The sequence below is a fragment of the Jatropha curcas genome, chromosome 2 (genome assembly GCF_041381405.1).
Source record: "Jatropha curcas cultivar XTBG-Jc1 chromosome 2, XTBG_Jcur_1.0, whole genome shotgun sequence".
In the NCBI taxonomy this organism is placed as follows: domain Eukaryota; kingdom Viridiplantae; phylum Streptophyta; class Magnoliopsida; order Malpighiales; family Euphorbiaceae; genus Jatropha; species Jatropha curcas.
Genome location: NC_143152.1, coordinates 4,540,674 through 4,561,487, shown reverse-complemented (window position 1 = coordinate 4,561,487; position 20,814 = coordinate 4,540,674). Strand labels below are relative to the sequence as shown.

General features: G+C 33.0%; 1 protein-coding gene and 1 long non-coding RNA gene across 2 annotated transcripts; one reads left to right on the top strand and one right to left on the bottom strand.

Moving 5' to 3' along the window:
* Nucleotides 1-281: 281 nt before the first annotated feature.
* LOC149498101 (very-long-chain aldehyde decarbonylase CER1-like) lies at nucleotides 282-6,796 on the bottom strand. The gene is given in 6 exon segments (XM_089718589.1): nucleotides 282-487; nucleotides 598-817; nucleotides 902-1,134; nucleotides 6,424-6,536; nucleotides 6,538-6,648; nucleotides 6,737-6,796. Coding segments are annotated over 6 exon segments (846 nt in total). The 3' UTR covers nucleotides 282-378.
* An 8,317-nt stretch (nucleotides 6,797-15,113) lies between these two features.
* LOC149498100 (uncharacterized) lies at nucleotides 15,114-17,230 on the top strand. Its single transcript, XR_016319713.1, has 3 exons — nucleotides 15,114-15,235; nucleotides 16,225-16,296; nucleotides 17,030-17,230. It is a non-coding gene; the product is annotated as an uncharacterized LOC149498100 (long non-coding RNA).
* The last annotated feature ends 3,584 nt before the right edge of the window (nucleotides 17,231-20,814 follow it).

The following is a 20,814-nucleotide window of genomic DNA, read 5'->3' as shown; positions in this document are numbered from 1 at the left end:
AAGAGTATATAATGAAGTTAAATTAAAAAAAAAAAAAACAATGATAAAAACTGATATGTATAATTTATAAAATGCCATACATTGTTTTCTAGTATTACTGTCATAATAATAAGGTCACAGTTTAAAGTTATATATTTTCAGTGAGGATTGAACTCGAGAGTTCTTTCTTCATGCCAAGTTTATATTGCCAACCGAGCCATAGTTTGTAGTTCAGAAAGTAAAATTTAATACATAATTTTTCACATACTAACATTTAATAAATGGCTATCCATGTACCTAGCTAGTACATGCATCCACATACTTATTATATTATTTCATAGAAACTTTCACATTTTTAATACCTGGACTATCAATTCAAAAGGAAAAGTCCAAATTTTCCTATAGTACAGCATCAGGAGAATTGTCCATAGTACTGTAGATGTAGTCGTAAAACGGCATGAAAAGGGAGTAATTAGTCCTGAATTTCGTGTGATGCAAAGAGTGAAAACTGTCATACAAAAAGAAAATGGCTGTTACTGCCAATTAAAAGAAAAGAAAAGAAAAGGAAAGAAAGGAAAGGAAAAGAAAAGAAAAGAAAAGAGAAGAAAAGAAACTTACGAGGGTGTATAGACAAGATATTTAAGAGGAGGAAAGACGGAGAAGAACCGTTTAGGGAAAATCTCAAAGTTGCAATGTCCCATGTTGTTCATAAAATCAATGTAAAATATATAACCAAAAGTTGCTACCAAAGAGGCTCTTCCAGTGATTATCACACCTAATATCGGTATTAAAAATAACATGAAATATGCCATGACTTCAGCGAATGGATGAATTACAGCTGCCAAAATTAATAATAGTTCAGATTTTATTTATGGTTTTAATAATAATAACAATAATAATAAAATTTCCATTCGGTACTCACAAGTAATGGGTTGAGTGACAATAGAAGAATGGTGATGAGAGTAATAGTGAGAATAGAGGAAGTGATGATGCAATGCTCTGTGTAACCAGTAGTAAAGGAATTCTACAGGGCCTGCATGAAGCAAAATTGTTATAACTACACCATCTGTTCTCCACAATGGAAATTTAGAAGCCCCTGTAATTGCCTTGTTCCCAATGTAGAATAGTATTCCTTGGAGTATGATCTGATCGTCCCTGCCAATTAACAATTTGAATTTATACATGGTTAGGTCCTCAAAGCCGAAACTCATATGGGTTTCTGTTATATATGATATATATCAGTTATGTTAAAGTATTACTGTGGGTCCCTCCAACATATGAGACCCACACGGTTTGAAGAAATAAAAAGGAAGAAGAAAATTTGTTTTCGGTGGACGCGTTACAGTTTCGGTGGACGCGTTAAACCTCTCCTATAAATAGGAGAGGATTTTCTTCATCTCAGTACAACACTAAGAAATAGAGAGTGAGAGCAATTGTGAGAGAGCGAGAGCAATTGTGAGAGAAAATAGAGAGATTATTCAAGAAGAAAAATTAAGATATTCTTGAAAGAGTGTTGTGAGTGTATGTAAACAATATTTATTTTTCTCCTATAAAAGATCTGTGGCAGTCCGGAGACGTAGGCAATATTGGCCGAACTCCGTTATCAAATTGTGTGTTATTATTTTCTTTTGCTCCTTCATAAAGGGGATTTTGCGTAATTTTTCCCAACAACTGGTATCAGAGCCGAAGGTTTCGGCAGGTCCCGCTAATCAGAGCGGTACCGGATCCGTGGATATACTCTGAAAACAAATATACCACGACGATCAGAAAATTACGACGAGTCTATTGGTGTTGTCCGCTCGGAAAGTCGTTGCAGAATCGACTTAGTGGTGAATAGTAAAACAGTAACGCAAAGTTGGTGGTGAATAGTACTATTAGAGTTACTGTTGCTAAGTCCGACACGGTTAAGCCCAAGGACTATTCACGCATAGTACTATTTAAGTATACGGTTACTATTTACGTATACGGTCACTATTCACGTATACTAACAATCAAGGCGGAGTTAGACTCGAGTGGGAGTAATGGCTGCAGATGAAGGAAAGTCGAAAATTGAAAAATTCGACGGTGCAGATTTTGGCTTTTGGAAAATGCAGATAGAGGATTATCTGTATCAGAAAGGTCTTTTCCAACCTCTCTCAGGAACGAAGCCAGAGGCTATGAAGGAAGAAGATGGAATCTTCTAGATAGACAAGCACTCGGCGTTATTCGTTTAACCCTCTCCCGTAATGTTGCCTTCAACATAGCAAAAGAAAAGACCACCGCGGGTCTTATGGCGGCTCTTTCCAATATGTACGAAAAGCCATCTGGCCGCAAATAAAGTTCACTTGATGAGGCGGTTATTCAATCTACGAATGACGGAAACGCATCGGTGGCCCAACATCTCAATGAACTCAATACAGTGACAACCCAATTGAGTTCAGTTGAAATTGAATTTGATGAAGAGGTACGAGCATTGATACTTTTGTCTTCCCTACCAGAAAGTTGGAATGCTACTGTCACAGCTGTGAGTAGCTCGTCCGGAAGCAAGAAGTTAAAATTTGATGATGTTCGTGACCTAGTTCTTAGTGAAGAGATTCCGACGGAGAGAGTCAGGTGAACCTTCAACTTCTTCAGTCTTGCATACAGAATCAAGAGGAAGAAATTCAACCAGAGGGAATGGACGCGGTAGATCGAACTACCGAGGCAAGTCAAAGGACAGGAGGTCCAAATCCAGAATCCTAGCAATTTCAATAGCACAAAGACCATTGCATGTTGGAATTGTGGAAAAACTGGTCACTACAAAAATCAGTGCAGAATGCACCCTAAGCACCAGGAGGGGAAGTTAGAGGCAAATGTTGCATCCACCTCAGGAGAAGATGATGCACTTATATGCTCTTTGGAAAGCAAGCAGGAATCTTGGGTTTTAGACTCCGGTGCGTCATTCCATGCAACTTCACAAAAGAACTCCTTGAAAGGTATGCCCCCGGAAACTTTGGAAAAGTATACCTTGGTAATGACCAACCATGTAATATTGTTGGTTAAAGGAGTAGTGAAGATTAAGTTGACTGGGTCTACATGGGAGTTGAAGGATGTCAGACATATTCCTGACCTGAGAAAGAACTTAATCTCAGTAGGTCAGTTGGCCAGCGACGGCTACACAATAAACCTTCCACGGCGATAATTGGAAGATTACAAAGGGTGCAATGATGGTTGCTCGTGGAAGTAAGAGTGGTACTCTTTACAGCACAGGAGGAGCAACCTATTCCATTGCTGTTGCAGCAAACAGTGAAACTCCCAATATATGGCACCAGAGGCTTGGCCATATGAGTATGAAAGGAATGAGGATTCTACACTCACAGGGAAAACTACCAGGTATTCAGTCAATTGAAATTGACATGTGTGAAGACTGCATATTTGGAAAGCAGAAAAGAGTCAGCTTTCAGACAATAGAAGAACCCCAAAGAAGGAGAAACTTGAGCTTGTTCACTCTGATGTGTGGGGACCAACTACTGTCTCATCCATGGTGGAAAACACTACTTTGTGACTTTTATTGATGATCACTCTCGGAAAGTATGGGTTTACTTTCTAAAATATAAGTCAGAAGTATTTGATGCTTTCAAAATTTGGAAAGCTATGGTTGAAAATGAGACAGGATGGAAGATTAAAAGCTCAGAAACCGACAATGGTGGTGAATATGAAGACACCAGGTTCAAGAAGTTCTGCTATGAGCATGGAATCAAGATGGAGAGAAACCGTGCCAGGCACGCCTCAACATAATGGTGTAGCTGAGCGCATGAATCGAACGTTGACAGAAAGAGCCAGAAGCTTACGTGTACAATCAGGCTTACCAAAGCAGTTCTGGGCAGAAGCAGTCAACACAGCAGCTTACTTTGATCAACCGAGGTCCATCTGTACCATTGGAGCACAAAATACCAGAAGAGGTATGGAGTGGAAAAGAAGTAAAACTCTCCACACTTACGAGTTTTCGGTTGTGTAGCATATGTGCATATAGGTGATCATGGCAGGAATAAGCTGATCCCAAATCTAAGAAATGCATTTCATCGGCTATGGCGGGTGATGAGTTTGGATACACCTCTGGGATGAAGAAACAAGAAAGTAATCCGCCAGCAGAGAGATGTAGTCTTAATGAAAGAATGATGTACAAGAACAGACATGACACAGTTGCCAGCGACTCAGAGCAGAGTGGGCCAGTGTTGTAGAGGTGGACGACATCTCAGAAAGTCTGCCGAATGAGTTAGTTAAAGATCCTCAATTAGAGGAATCGATCAACACACCCACAAACTTCTCCTCCACAAGCATTAAGAAGGTCTGAACGTCCTCCAAAGCCTAACAGAAAATATATGAATTATTTGTTATTAACAGATGGAGGAGAACCTGAATGCTTTGAGGAAGCATGTCAAACGGTAGATGCCAGCAAGTGGGAGCTTGCCATGAAGACGAAATGAAGTCTTTAATCTCCAATCAAACATGGGAACTAGCTGAGTTACCCGTGGGAAAGAAGGCACTTCACAACAAATGGGTGTATCGCGTGAAAGAGGAACATGATGGTTCCAAGAGATACAAAGCTCGACTGGTAGTCAAAGGGTTCCAGCAGAAGGAAGGAGTTGACTACACCGACATATTTGCACGGTTGTAAAACTCAATACTATCAGGTCTGTGTTGAGTTTGTTTGCCAGTGAAGGGCTCTACCTTGAAGCAGTTGGACGTAAAGACGGCGTTTCTTCACGGAGACTTGGATAAGGAGATATACATGTACCAGCCGGAAGGATTCTCAGAAAAAGGAAAAGAGGAATATGGTGTGCAAACTCAAGAAGAGCTTGTATGGACTTGAACAAGCTCCAAGACAGTGGTACAAAAAGTTCGACAGTTTCATGCACAATGAAGGCTTCCAGAAGTGGCAATGCCGACCACTTGTTGCTTCTTCAAAAGATACAGGTCCAGTTATATCATTCTACTGCTTTATGTTGATGATATGTTAGTAGCAGGTTCAAATATGGATGATATCAGAACTTGAAGAAGCAATTGTCAAAAGAATTTGACATGAAGGACTTAGGTCCAGCGAAAAAGATTCTTGGAATGCAAATCACGAGAGATAAGCAAAAACAGGTGTTGCAATTATCTCAGGCGGATTACATCAATCGTGTATTGCAAAGATCAACATGAATAATGCTAAGCCGGTCAGCACACCCTTGGCTAGCCATTTTCGCCTATCCAAGGACAGTCCCCTCAGACGGAAGAAGAGAGAAAAGACATGGCGAAAATTCCTTATGCTTCAGCCATAGGAAGTTTGATGTATGCAATGGTATGTACGAGACCAGATATTGGCCATGCAGTGGGAGTTGTTAGCAGGTATATGTCAAATCCAGGGAAAGCTCATTGGGAAGCTGGTAAAGTGGATTTTGAGGTATCTACGAGGCACTACTGAAAAGTGTTTGTACTTTGGTAAAGGAGAACTAAAAGTACAGGTTATGTAGATGCAGGGACTATGAGGCGACATTGATCACCGAAAGAAGCACCACAGGTTATATTTTCACTGTTGGTACTACAGCTGTTAGTGGATGTCACAGGTACAGAAGATTGTAGCTTTATCCACAACAGAAGCTGAATATGTCGCAAGTGACAGAAGCCAGCAAAGAGATGATATGGCTCAAGGTTTGTTAACTGAGTTGGGATTCAAACAGAAAAAGAATGTTTTGTACAGTGATAGTCAAAGTGCAATACACTTGGCAAGAATTCAGCATTTCATTCCAGAACCAAGCATATTGGACTTCGTTATCACTCATCAGATCTCTATTAGAAGATGATGTGTTAATACTAGAGAAGATCCAAGGAAGTAAGAATCCGGCAGATATGTTAACAAAGGTGGTGACCATTGACAAACTGAAGTTGTGCTCGACTTCAGTTGGCCTGCTAGAATAACAGACCAGAGAAGACTGCCGCATGATTGATGTGTGAAGACAGATTAAAATCAGTCTTCAAGTGGGAGATTGCTAAAGTATTACTGTGGGTCCCTCCAACATATGAGACCCACACGGTTTGAAGAAATAAAAAGGAAGAAGTAAAATTGTTTTCGGTGGACGCGTTAGGATTCGGTGGACGCGTTAGGATTCGGTGGACGCGTTTACAGTTTCGGTGGACGCGTTAAACCTCTCCTATAAATAGGAGAGGATTTTCTTCATCTCAGTACAACACTAAGAAATAGAGAGTGAGAGCAATTGTGAGAGAAAATAGAGAGATTATTCAAGAAGAAAAATTAAGATATTCTTGAAAGAGTGTTGTGAGTGTATGTAAACAATATTTATTTTTCTCCTATAAAAGATCTGTGGCAGTCCGGAGACGTAGGCAATATTGGCCGAACTCCGTTATCAAATTGTGTGTTATTATTTTCTTTTTGCTCCTTCATAAAGGGGATTTGCGTAATTTTTCCCAACAAGTTAAACTGACCAGTTGCTTTCTCTTTCGAGTTGCTCAACTTCAATGTCTTTATCAACAATTCTTTTCCTGCCTTTGGCAGTTAAATAACGAGAAAAAGAAATCCAAATCTGACTATGCAAAAAACCTCAAAATTAAAATTGGGAATATCATAAAGTTGAAGATGTCTCTCTCTTTTTCCTCTTTTGCTATGAATGAGTATATGCTTTGAGCTATCCATGGACCCAGAATCAAGTACTGCAACCAAGGCATATACGAACTTTTAATCAGAAAACCATTTGAAAAAAATTTGAGTTTTAACTATGAAATGGAGAAGTTATTGTACCTTGAAGCTGCCAAGAGACCTCCATGGCCACTCAGTGAGGATTCCTGGATTCGAAGCCATATATGCTTTATTTTTCTCTTGCATTCCACACTTTTAGTCCATACACAAAAGCTTGAGTTTGCATGGTTATTCATATGCACAAAAGTCCCCATCCTATTTCACATTAAAGTCTCAAACAACATCTTACTACCCTGACAACTCATATATATGTACTGCATATATATTACTTTAAGCTTACTCGGAGCTTACTTGGAAGGCAAACTTCTTGCTTTATGGAGGCTTGGTAAACAAACTCTAGATTATAGTTGTGTGTAAATATGTTCTCTATGCTATATAATGAAGATTTGATCTTTTTCTCTTCACACTCATATAATTCTCTATAGAATTTTTCTTCTCTTTCTTAATTCTCTGCTCTTCTAAACCAATAATAAATTCTTATTATAATTAAAAATTAAAATATATAGGGACTCTATGAATTATAAATCATCTCCAAATATTAATTTTTTTATAATGTTTTAGAAACAAATGTCTCTAATATATATTATAACTCTCACTCCAACCGACATGGATTGATCTGAGTGGAAATGACTAAAATATTCTCATCACCTTAACTTTAGGAGGTACAACTCTTGTATACTAAGGACAATTATTGTTATCAAATTTATGTACGATTGTCGTCTCCTATAGAGAGATAAATATTTTCCATATTTTTTTATACAATTTTCGTGCTCTATGTGATTGTCTTTTGAAAATAATTATTGCCTAAAATTAGAGCGATGATGTATGACTCTTAAATTGGAGATAATTATCGTCCAACGAAAAAGGGACGATTTATTAAAAATCGTCTCCTATAAGATAAGGTATGCTCGTTAAGAGGACACTCACAAGGGAAGATGCAAATTGTCTCCAAAGTATTGGAGACGATTCTTTTTTTTTTTTTTTAAACTAAGGAGACAATTTTAATCATCCTCTAATATACGTTTTTGGTAGTGGTTGATCTTTTCTCTCCACACTCATATAATTCTCTACAGAATTTTCCTTCTCTTTCTTAATTCTCCGAACTTCTAAACCAATAAATGGCATCAGAGCAACCTTGATCTTAAGCATCCGTGTGTGTATCTGAGTGAAAATTATAGAGCAAGCCACCAAATAAACCAAAGATGGTGAAGTTTTCTATTTATTTGCTTTCCCTCAAATGGCTTCCAACAACATTTCTCTTTCACCACCTCATTTTAATGGGGAAAACTACCATATTTGGATTGTGAAGATGAAAGCTTATTTCAAGGGACTTGGATTATGGCAATATGTGGAGGAAAACAGAGTACCTCCAAAGGCCTTGTGTTACATCCATGCAACTGTTGTAGATCCTGTCTTCACCAAGATCATGGCATATGAAACAACACATAAAGCTTGGGAGAAGTTAAAAATTGAGTATCATGGATCTGATAAAACTAGACAAATGCAAGTATAAAATTTGAGAAAAGAATTTGAAATGTTGAAGATGAATAACAATGAAAAGATGAAAGATTATGTTGATAGAGTTATGAAAATTGTAAACCAAATTCGGTTGTTGGGAGAAAAGTTAGAAGAGAAGAGAATTGCGGAGAAAGTTACGATGATGCTCCCTGAAAAATTTGAAGCTAAGATTCCTTCTCTTGAAGACGCTTGGGACATGTCACAAATCTCTTTCAATGAGCTTTCAAATGCTCTACAAGCTATAGAATAAATTAAGAAAAGCTTATAGGGAAGAAGAAACCATTGGAGAGAAGGCTCTTGTAGCGACTCAAAACAAAAATCCAAGAAGGAGGTTTAAGAGGCTAGAAAACTAATAGAAAAGCAAAAAATTAAAAAGAATTTTAGAAAAAATGGAGGAAGGATAGATTTTCATACCGAGAACTACTGTTGGTTTAGACCTGAAGCTCAATGTAAAATTTGTAAGCAATTTAATCACACCGAGAAAGTTTGTTTTACAAATCAAAATCAACAAACACAAACTTATCCTGCAAAAGTCACCAAAAATTTTGAAAAGCATGAAGAACAATTATTTACTGCTACTGAAATTGAAGAATATGGTGTGTCAACTGGCTAAAGAAGTGTGGCTTGTTGATAGTGGCTGCACTAACAATATGTCACCAAATTTGGTGAATTTCAATAGCTTGGATGCAAATTACTCGTCAAAAGTCAGACTTGGAGATGGTAGGCTTGTTGATGTCAAAGGCAAAGGAGATGTGACTGTATAAACTCCTTCAAGTACAAAGCTTATTTCTGATGTTCTTTATGTGCCTGAACTAAATCAAAGCTTATTTTTTGTTGGTCAATTATTGGATAAGAATTATAGTTTACTATTTAAAAATAGAAATTGTGAAATTAGTGATCCTTCTGGCACAAAGTTATTTGCTATCAAAATGAAATGTAGAAGCTTTCCTTTAAATTTAAGAAACTTTGAAGGAGAATCTTGCTTGAGTCATGAAGAAGAATATGATTTGTGGCATAAGAGACCTGGTCACACCAATCTTAATTCACTAAAATTGCTACAATCTAAGAAGTTAGTTGTTAATTTGCCATATGTAGTTGAAAAGACCAACATATGTGAAATTTGTCAGTTAGGCAAACTCAGCGAAACACCATTCCCAACTGATTAAGCATGAAGAGCTTCTATGAAACTTGAATTAATACACAATGATCTATGTGGCTCTATGAGTGTTTCATCTTATAATAGCAATAAGTATTTTCTATTATTTATTGACTCTCACTCCCAATTAACATGGATTGATCTGATTGGAAAGGACTAAAATATTCTCATCACATTAACATTAGAATCTATAATTCTATAATCTATAATTATAATATATATTGTACGAATAGGGAGGAAAATGTGGGATCACAAAAACTGTGCCTATTAAATTTATGCATTAACAAAAATATCATCAAAATTTTAATTTTATTGATTGAAAAATAATAATAATTTAATTTTCATTAGTTATATTAATTTTCTATTTAATATAAATTATTGGATAAATGAACAAATTGTATTATATACTACATAAGATATATTAAATATGGTAAGAATAAAATATCTTTAAAAATTTTAATTTTATTGGTTGAACAAATAAAGGTAATGTAATTTTAATTGGTTAGATTAATTTTCTATTTAAATCTAAATTTTATGAAATAAATTAAAAAATTATATTATATACTATATCAGGTATATACTAAATATCGTAAGAATATAATATCTTTAAGGATTTTAATTTTGTTTATTTAAAAAATAAAATTAATTTAATTTTGATTGGTTATATTAATTTTTTGTTTAGATATAAACAAGTTAATATACCCGCGTTTCATTGCGGTTTTCTATTATATTTCTATTCATTTGAAAGTTATTTTATAAATATATATTTTAAGTGAAATTAATTTTTCTTAGCATAAAATAATTTATGTTGCACAAATAGGTCTCGCCTGTTTAGTGGACATTGGAATCGGTCTTGACGTTTTTGTTTTGATTTGATTCAATTGATTTTGAATCGGTTTATAGTTTTGATAAATACATTTTTAATGTTTGAATTTCAATTTTGATTTCAATTTGATTTTCTTGATTGTTTTTTGTCTTTTTTTCCTTTAATTTGAAATCACAATTTATCCGTGACATGATTCTTTTGATTCCGATCTAATCAAAACTCAGAATTTTAATATCCACATTTTTTAATTTGATTTTAATTTAATTTCTATTGAAATACAATTTGGTTATTGTGTTGTATAATCATAATGGAACAATTAATGTAGATATGACTAACCATTCTTGCATCATGTGTATCTAGTATTCTAGTACTCCTTTATCTGCTCCCAAATTAAATACATAACATTAAAAATTGCAAATGAAAAATCCTCCTGTGCCGATTGATTTGCAGATTTTCTCTTTTTTTTTTCCTTGAATTTTTTCTTCTGAAAAATACTTTTTAATTTTTTTATTTTGTCTTTCTCATGATATTTAAGCTGCAATTACTCCAGCATCCGTCTTAGATTATAACTGTTCTTCTCTTTATTTAGATTTCAAGTATTTTCGGGGAACACACAGAAAGGTGAAGATACTTTAAGAGCTCTAATTTTCTTGTGAGACTCAGAATCGGAAGCTTCTTGCTCTACTTGAGCTGGGGAGAAAGTGTAAAATAAGAAAATTAATAATCCCTCCGTTCTCTCTATATAAAGATAACTGAATTTGCACAGGGATTAAAATGGCAGTTAAACTGAATGGTTTTCTCAAATTATATCTATTTTATCCCTAAACAGCATCAAGTGGGCACTTTATTTGATAGATAGACAACTCATGCGTGTAGACTTTCAAAGCAGCATTAATTACAGGATTGCAACCGAAAATAGAGGGATTTGAGCCGAAATTGGAGGGAATTGTTAGCTAATGTCGTTAATTAATCTATTTTCAAACTTTCCCAAATTAAAAGCCAACGTTTGAAATTTTAAATTTCCCTCGTTTTCTAAAGTCTTGGGCGAGTTCCATCCTATGCGCGTAAATATGACGAAAATGTGGAGTCAAAATTTTTGATATTCTTACTGTCTCCTCAACTTCTATAATATACACTTATATATATTTGGAACAGAACATGAACATGTAATTGCATTTATAAGCTTTTCAAACTAAGGGCAACAAAAAGAGGGGAACAGTATTTCTTGCATCATGAATAATCTATTTTCATTTGATCTTAATGAAGTTCCAACAAATTCGCTCACACGTTCTCACGATATGCACACAATCCATCTGCCAAATTTGAACTCCTTACCTAATGCAGAAGAAAGCATTGTGGTGGTTCCTGAAATGAGTCATACCGAAAATTTTGTTGCAAGCAATGAGAAAAGAAGAAACAAAAAGAAAAATATACCAGATCATGTAAAGAATTTTGTAAGCACCATGTTGTTTCCTAAGTTGCAACAAGGTAACCTAAATACGCACAGTTATGAAAAATCTGCGGTCACATTTAGCATATCTTCGAAGTGAGTTTACAAAATTTTGCGAAATGCCAAGATCCATCTAGAGAATAATATTTCTTGCATGAAAGGTCCATGGAACAAGGGAAGAAAAAGAGTTCAAATCCCAGCACATAGGATAACAGAAATCCCACTAAGACGTCCCATTACACTTCGTTCTCTAGCGCATGAACTAGGCATATCTGTTTCGTGTGTCCACAAAATGATAAAAGGTGGGTATGTCAGACCTCATTCTAATGCCATAAGGCCACTCCTCAAAGATGAAAACAAAACAACAAGAATTCAGTTCTGTCTCTCAATGATTGATCAAGGTACATTAAATAGTCAACCTTATTTCAAAACCATGCATGACATAATTCACATTCATGAAACGTGTTTCTATATGTGCAAAGAAATACAGAATTTTTATCTAGCAAAAAATAAAGAAGAGCTTTGAGAAAATGTAAAAGCAAGAGGTTTATACCCAAATAATGTTTCTACCTGCAGTTGCACGCTCTAGATTTGATGAAAACTCCAATGTGTTGTTTGATGGCAAGGTTGGTATTTGGCCATTTTTTATAGCGAACTAACCAAAAGGAATAGCAAGAACCGTTCGACTGGTATAATGGAAACAAAACCCATACTGTCAATAACAAAAGATGTCATTCGTGATGTTTTCATTCATAAACTTTTGCCTTCTATCAAAGAAAAATGGCCACATATGGATGGTCCAACCATAATATTCGTACAACAGGACAATGCTAAGCCACATATAGAAGTAGGCGATGTCCAATTTGCATAAGTTGCAACTGAAGTAGGATTAGACATTCATTTACTGTGCCAACCTCCAAACAGTCCAGATTTAAATATTTTGGACCTTGGTTTTCTCAGAGCAATTAACTCAATTCAGCATAGAGAGGCTCCAAGTACTATTGATCAACTTGTTGATGCAATTTTAAAAGCCTATGATGTTTTCCCTGCTTCTTCAATGAATAAGGTTTTTTTGACTCTACAGACTTGTATGGTTGATATCATGAAATATAATGGTGGGAACCATTATAAAATAAAGCACACGGCAAAGGATAGTTTGTTATGGACTGAGAATCTCCCAACAATAATTACAAACGAGCAACAAATTGTTAAGGAGGCAACATTAGTGTGAATCATCCGATTGCAGGCATTTTTAAATTCAACTCAGTTATTATATTACAAATGCGCAGTATTTTGTTAATTTATATATGCATATTTCTATGGATGAGCACAATGTTGCTTTTTGAGCTCAATTTTGATGTAATTTCTTTGTTTCCACATAGCTTGTTCAATTATAAGACTTTAACTTAAAATGTGTATAGTTTATTTATTTTGCTTACAAGTTTATGTTTATATCATTACGCATTTCGGACCAATAAGCCCAATTCCAATGTCATATGCATTAAACTTGAATTTATAGTATAATCAGTTAATGCGGGTATAATTTTTATATATAACGCCCATATGCTTAATTTTCAATAATCGCAAAGTTTTAATGCGAGTACAATTTTCATATTTAGAGCTCATATGCTATCTTTTTTCTACTAATCATATAGTTTAATACAAGCACAATTTTTATATTTAACACCCATATACTTACCAATGCATAACATTCTTTTTTTAAAAAATCATATGCTAATTAACCAAAATGTGCAAGTTATGTATCCTTACTCGTAGAAAGCCATAATAAAAGCGAGAACATATTAAAAATATCGTGTAATAGCAAATACATCCCAAACTATAAGTTAACATAATCATTCCAAGTGCATACATAATATTTTCACTGTAGACTAATTAAAGATAAGTTCTTTAAAAGACTAATAGATTAAGGCAAAACAAACAACCATGCCTACCCATTATCTTCACCATCAGATGTGTTTTTCATCTCTTCATTAATGTCAGCAAGTGTCTCTTCCACAACCTCGCTTGCTTTAAGCGTCTTATCCACAGAATCTTCAAACCTATTTGCTACAAATGGATCTTGTGTGTCTGGTTGGGTCTCATCACTGTCAACTTCATTCTTTTCTTCACCATTATCCTCAATACGGGCACGCTCATCAACATCATTTCAGCACTTTTGTTCTTTTCATTTTGTGCAGCAGGTACATCTTCAGTTTTGTCGTGCACATCTCTATTTCTCTCACCCTGCTTTTCCAGAATCTGGTCTCTATTTCCCTTGTTGTGCTCATGTAATGGTGTGTCTGGAATCTCAGTGAACTGGCCCATGGATTACACAGTATTCTCAGTGTCACCAGCAAATGCCTTAAGTTCTTCAATATGTGTGCATTTTTTATCAACCTTTTCCATCAAAGCATGCATCATAGAATTCATTATCTTTATTCTTTTCAAAACCTCTTCGTCAGCATTTGTAGAGACCCTTAGTGCCCTTCTTGGAACATTGGAAGGTTGCTTCACAGTGCAATTTTCATCCTTGCTACCCCAGTCCATCACATCATTAGGTTGCATATATTTGAGAAGCGTCCATTCTCTATTTTTTGTTCTCACTATGTGTTACAAGAACTCAAGTAGCTTGCATTTATCTTCTCTATGTGCTCTATGTTGTCTCCCTTTTCCCTAGACAAATCAACACCAATTTTCATTATGCACTTAGAAATCAATCTTGCATAAGGCAAGTGAATGCAATTTTTTTCCTACTCTTATACTTCTCTGAGCTCATAATTCTATTTTGTTAGTCAAATCTTTCATTATTTTTTTATTATACTATAGCAGAATAAATAATATTATTTTTAATAATTTCTAATATAATTTTTTATTTGATTGGTTATGAATCAAACTAGAATATATTATAATTAGTAAAAGCCATTTCACAAGAAAGTAGTTATTTTTATTATAATAAATATATTTTTTAATTGGTAAATTAAAAAAAATATATATATCATAAAGAATATTTGTAATATCCTCAATTTTGTAGTTCTTTCTATTTTAGCTTTTTCGATGAATTCGGTTATCCAAATAAAAGGAAAACTTAAAATAATGGGAAACACTATAGATTGAGGATATTAATATTAATTAAATGAAACATTAATTGATCTTTACAAATCCATGTGAAAGCTTAAAGGAAATCAAAAATGAGTTGAAAGATGAATGACTTCTCAGTAAAGCACGAGTTTACCTGAAAAGCCTGAAAAACGGTAATTTCCGTACGATTTTTACCAAGTGGAGTTTAGAATATTAAATACACTTGGTTTATACCTAATAGGACTAAAGTAAAGTGATTAAAAAGATTAGAGTGCCAAAGGATGAAGGGAAAACAAAATGGAGGATTATAGTGCAATTTGCAATTAAAGGACATGGAAGGAATTTTTAATAAAGTTTATTATATAATTTTTATGAAGAAGTGAAGAGAAGCACGACACTTACCACCCATTTTGCAGTTCAGGTCGTTCAAGAAGAGAGGAGGAGGGTTTTGAGTCAAAACCAAGCAAAAAGAAGGTGAAAATCAAAGAATTTTCAAGTAATTCTTAAGAAAAGGTTAGTTATTTTCACTTCCTCCTTCATTTCTATGGATTACTTTTTGAATTCCATGAACTTTGAAGTGAGGTGCTTGTTTGTGTAATCTGATTTGGTGAAGATGAAGTGATGAGAAGTGATTTAAGGTGATTTAAGATGATTGAAAGTAGTTATGCATGAATTCAAAGTCTAAGTTGCATAAGTCACCAAGATGGATGATTTTGAGTTTGGTTTTGATATTCTATGAACTATGGACTCTGCTATATCTTATATTATGATGTTATTTCAGTAATAGAAGAGTTGGATTGCATGAATTTGTGCTGGAAGTGAGTTGAGAATGCTTAAATAAACTTATCATTGTTGGACATGTTACAGTTATGCTGCCTGAAATTCAGCTTCTGTAATTGACCTATTTGACTAAGCAAATGAACTCCAAAATTTATGAAATTTGATATGGAGATAGGCTGAGATGTTGGGTAGGTCGTGTTAAAATTTAAAGGCCGTTGGATAAAAGGAAATGGAGTTATAAGTAAATCAATGCAGGCTGCTCAGCATGAGAAAAACTGAACTTCAGATTCTATAATTATGTCATTTAAGAATGCAAATGAGCTTTAAAAATTATGAAATTTTCTAGAACAGTACCCTAAGATGTTTGGAACATGCTGTCGAAATTTCAGGGCAATTGAATATGGGGAATTCAAGATATAGTCAACGCAATGCCAGCTACTCAAATGCTGAAATTCTGCATTTCATAAACCTTGAACGAATTTAGCATGCTATTCACTTCTATTGTTTTCATTGTTAGTATTTTGTGTCTAGGATGTGGTTAAGTGTTGGATATGAAGTGTTTCATGCTTAAACTCAGATCATATAACACTTGGACAAGTATAGTGAAAATGAAAGAAAAAGCATGAGACTACATTCTAATGCTTAATTTACATTCTTATAGAAGTGCATGTGTGTACATTGTGTAGTATGATCTTAATGTGAGTATTAATATCATGCTACAGCTGCTGAGAGAAAGGGACTTGAGGAGAGGGTGATTACTAGAGGAAAAGGGCTAGGGGAGCCATCTAGTTCAGGTTAGTGTATATTATTCCTTTCCTACTTTTATTTAAACAAAATGAAATTGATTTTGCAAAATATTTTCAATGGATTTGCTTTATGAATTATAATTATATTCATAAGTTTTTAAAGAGGAAAAAGATTATTTTGAAAGCATACGACCGAATGATATTTGTAAATGAATTTTATGATTCTTATACCTTGAAAGAGGAGGATGTTGGCCAATTGATACCTGTAGTATGAGGGGTGGCCGTGATTGAATGTTTTTAGCAGTGGTTGTGAAATGAAATGTTGTCCATTGTGATTTTGATATTAGTACATAAATGGAATGGTTTAAAAGTCTTACAGCTGATATAGATATGGTTATTACCCCGAATATCATTTCATTTGTTGAAGTTGATATTACGATCGATTGAACATGGATATCATCACTAGATGATATATGATTGATATGAAATTCTCCCTCCATGTTGAGGTTGTAGATTGCTCCCTCTTCTGTTGAAATCATATCACAGATTGAGGTTGTAGATAGCAGGTCTAGATGTGCACATTAGACACTGATGGCCCTCAGAATTGACTCTATAAAAGCTGTAAAGACTATATTATGAATTGATGATTTAAATGGTATTGATTTATTTTGTTTCTTATTTTCTTTACCATGGTGGATTTATGAATTGTCATTCCTTATTATTTTTATTAGTACACCACTAAGCCATATGCTTAGCGATAGTTGCTTTTGTACTATCGCAGGTAAAGGAAAGGAAAAAGAACCAAGAGAGGATCATTTTTATTTGATGTAGATAGTATGCTACTGATGTAGCTATTGTATATTTGACTTCTTTTGGAATATATATGATGTATTAAACATTAACAGATCATTTATGTATATTTGAGCAGATTCATGTAAATTATGATTGTATGAATTTGAAAATTTATAGTCTATTAAAGTAATTAATTTCTATTATGTATCTAAGATTTGAACAGGACTCCAATATGTAATTAAATCATCCATGGACTTATGGGTTATGGAACCATTTTATTTTATGTTTTTTTTTTTATAATATGTTTAAGAAATTATATTGAGATTAATATCTACCAAAAGAAGTTATATATATTTAATAACTAAATTATTTTGCTACAAGATATAAAAATGAAGGAATTAAAAGGATTAAGTCCCTTGTAGTATACTTAGTAAGCATTTATAAGAATTAAGTGCTTATTAATTATATTACGGGCGACATGCCATGTCTTACAGTAGGGTAAGGTGTGACAATATTAATTAAATTATAAAAGCTATTTTATTGCACAAGGCATTAGCTATCTTATTGCATAAGAAATTTTTAAACATTCTTTCCTAAATTTTCTTATTTTGATGTTTTTGTTTTTGTATCTTGTCACTTTACATTATAAGTTTTTTGGTTTTTTTGGTTTTTATCTTTGTTATGTAATCAAATTTTATTTTTTAATTCTCGTAAATGTCCTGATTTGTTTATCTACATATTAAACTTTCAAAGAATTGAGTTTATTTAATAAACTACAGTTTCTTATATCTTCGTATAATTAGATTTATTTCATTTCATTTATAATGTATCACTAATTATAATTGTTAAGTTTCAAAGTAAGTATATGTACAAAAGTAACAATAAGAAGTGTAACACTGAGATCAATAAAAAAAAAAATGGTTAGATTAATGATGATTAATTACTCCCTATTTTGACTGACTAACAAAGTAAATAATTCCTCTGGATTTTCTATAACTGGTTTGCTTTTCCAGTAAATAACCCTATTCTGATTTACTCTATTAGCTAGTAAAGTTCTATGTCTAGTCTATATGTTTATTTGTAATTCTTGATATTATTGTTGATGAATCATATTTTCCAAAAAAAAAAAAAAAAGTAAATAACAAATTATTATTTGTAAAAGATCTTTAATCAGATTTCAATTTTGCATTTATTTACAAATGAATTTTAATTCTATCTAAAATTCAATTCTAAGTGAATTCTAACAAATTTATTTTTAAATAAAAATAAGTATAAAAATTGAGTCTCATTCAATCCCCAATTGATAAGTATTGTTCAATTTTTTTTTATTGCCTAATTAGTAGCTTTTAGAAAGCATTAGCATATGCTTTACAATTTATAGTCAACATCACTAATTATATGGAGTAATTTTCTAAAACAGTAGAGTATTTTAGAAAATAAAAGCGAATGAATTTTCAATTTTAAATTAATTTCAAACATGAAAACTCATTTATAAATCCATTCTCTTTTTCTTTGAGTATTACGGGAGGGAGATTCGAACCTAAATTTATAAATGAATTCTGATCCTATCTAGAATCCATTTTTAAATGAAATCCACATTTTGAATTTATTTATAATAAATGGAGTTGAAGTAAAAAAATATATATGAAAATATAGTCTCATTCAACTCTCAACTGATAAATATTATTTAATAATTTTTTTGTTGCCTAATTACCAGCTTTTAAAAAACATTAGTACATGCTTTATTCTCTATAGTCAATATCGATAATCATATGGAGTAATTTTCTAAAATAGTATAGTATTTTAGAAAATTAAGGCAAATGAATTATCAATTTTGAATTTATTCCAAACATGAATATATTTTCAAATAAATTCTAGAAAAAAAATCTAAAAATACATTAGAAAGTGAATTCTACCTTTTGAATTCATTTATCACAAATAGAACTTTAAGTAAAAAAAATTATGTATGAAAATATTGATCTAATCAATCATCAATTTATAAGCATTGTTCAATTGTTTTTTTCTTGGCCTAATTTCTAGCTTTTATAAAAGATTGGCAAGCGCTTTACTCTCTATAAGCAGCATCACTATGAAGCAATTTTCTAAAATAGTAGAGTATTTTAGAAAATAAAAGTAAATGAAAATTCATTTACAAATGGATTCTAATTCTATCTAGAATTCATTTCTTAATGAATTTCACATTTTGAATTCATTTATAACTAATAGATCTTTAAATAAAAAATATGTGTAAAAATTTAATTTTATTCTATCCCCAATTGAAAATATTATTCAATTATTTTTTGTTGCGTAATTATTAATTTTTAGAAAATATTGGCACATGTTTTACTCCCTATAGTCAACGTAACTAATTAAATGGAACAATTTTTCAAAATAGTAGGGTACTTATATTATACATTTATAACTACATTAAATACATAAAATCTTCTAAAATAATAGGGTATAGTAGTGCTAGTTGCATTATATATTTACAAATAGATATAAAATGGAATGATGATTACAATTCGTAAATTTTTTTAATTACATGACCAAATATAGTAAATGGAATGTTAATTACGTTCATTACAATACATTTTTCATTACATTACATCTTTGATTACATTATATTACATTGCATCCAACTAAACAAAGCTTAAAGAAATAACTATGACTATGAACGGAAGGAATAGAAATGGTCCCCATAAATCTCTCGAAAATTCTGAATGCCACAAATTTTATAGTTTATAGTTTGTTGGCATATTATTTGTTGGCATAGATGGTGGAACTCATTAACTTTATAGTTTTACTTTGAGAGTAATCTCTGGCCTTTTGCACATTATAAACTCTTGGAACCTTGATGAGAGGTGCCAACAACTTTGGCCCCTGCTTACTGACAGGTGCAGTTACTTCCAGAAAAACAGCGTGGGAACTGTACATTAATTTTTTCAAAAAAAATTCTTTGGTCTTCTATAGCATCTCATAAATGGCCGCTGAAATTATGCAGTTGTAGTTCAACAATTTGGGTACTGTCAATGTATAGCCACAATTTCCAGGCTCAAAACATGTGCTATGTTTGTACTATGATCTTAATTCACTACATCCTTGCAAAAGACCCTTCTTTTGGCATTTCTGTGATTTTTTTCAGACTAAAGTTAGTCTCCAGCAGATAGTTTTATAGTCACAATGTGGTAAAAATTTTCATTCTGATAATCATTCTTTGAACATGGAAATGACATTGAGAACTTTCTGTTTTATGAGTTGCGCCCTTCAGTCAAAATATCCACTACCTTTATTGAACTTCTTTTGATTTATCCTGAGTTGGGGGTGGTTTTTGAACATTCTCTATAAAATTATTTTTCTCATTCTTTTTTTATTTATTTTTTATTTCGAAGTGTTGTAAAGAAAACTTTTATGGTACTCAAATTTCTTGTTATTAAGGTATGGGATGGTCAAACCCGTTGATGGACTTGTCAATGTCAAAGATGTAATTGAAATGGGGAGTTTTTTCTTTTTATTTCTTTATTTTTTATTTTATGATGTTTTAGTTTTGAATAAAGGCAGCTGATCTCTAATGTTTGAGTTCATCACTAAGCTAGGCAGAAAAAGCTGGTAGGTCATGGTTTCTTGTATTCTGTTCATGAACAAAGGCAGAGCAAGCTCAAAAGGGTTTACAATTATATCTAAGTGGATATGCTTATAGATTATAAGCATGTTAACTGGAGAGCTTGACATGAAATCAAAGTATTTGGGTTGTTACGGCAACTAGTGTGAGTTAAA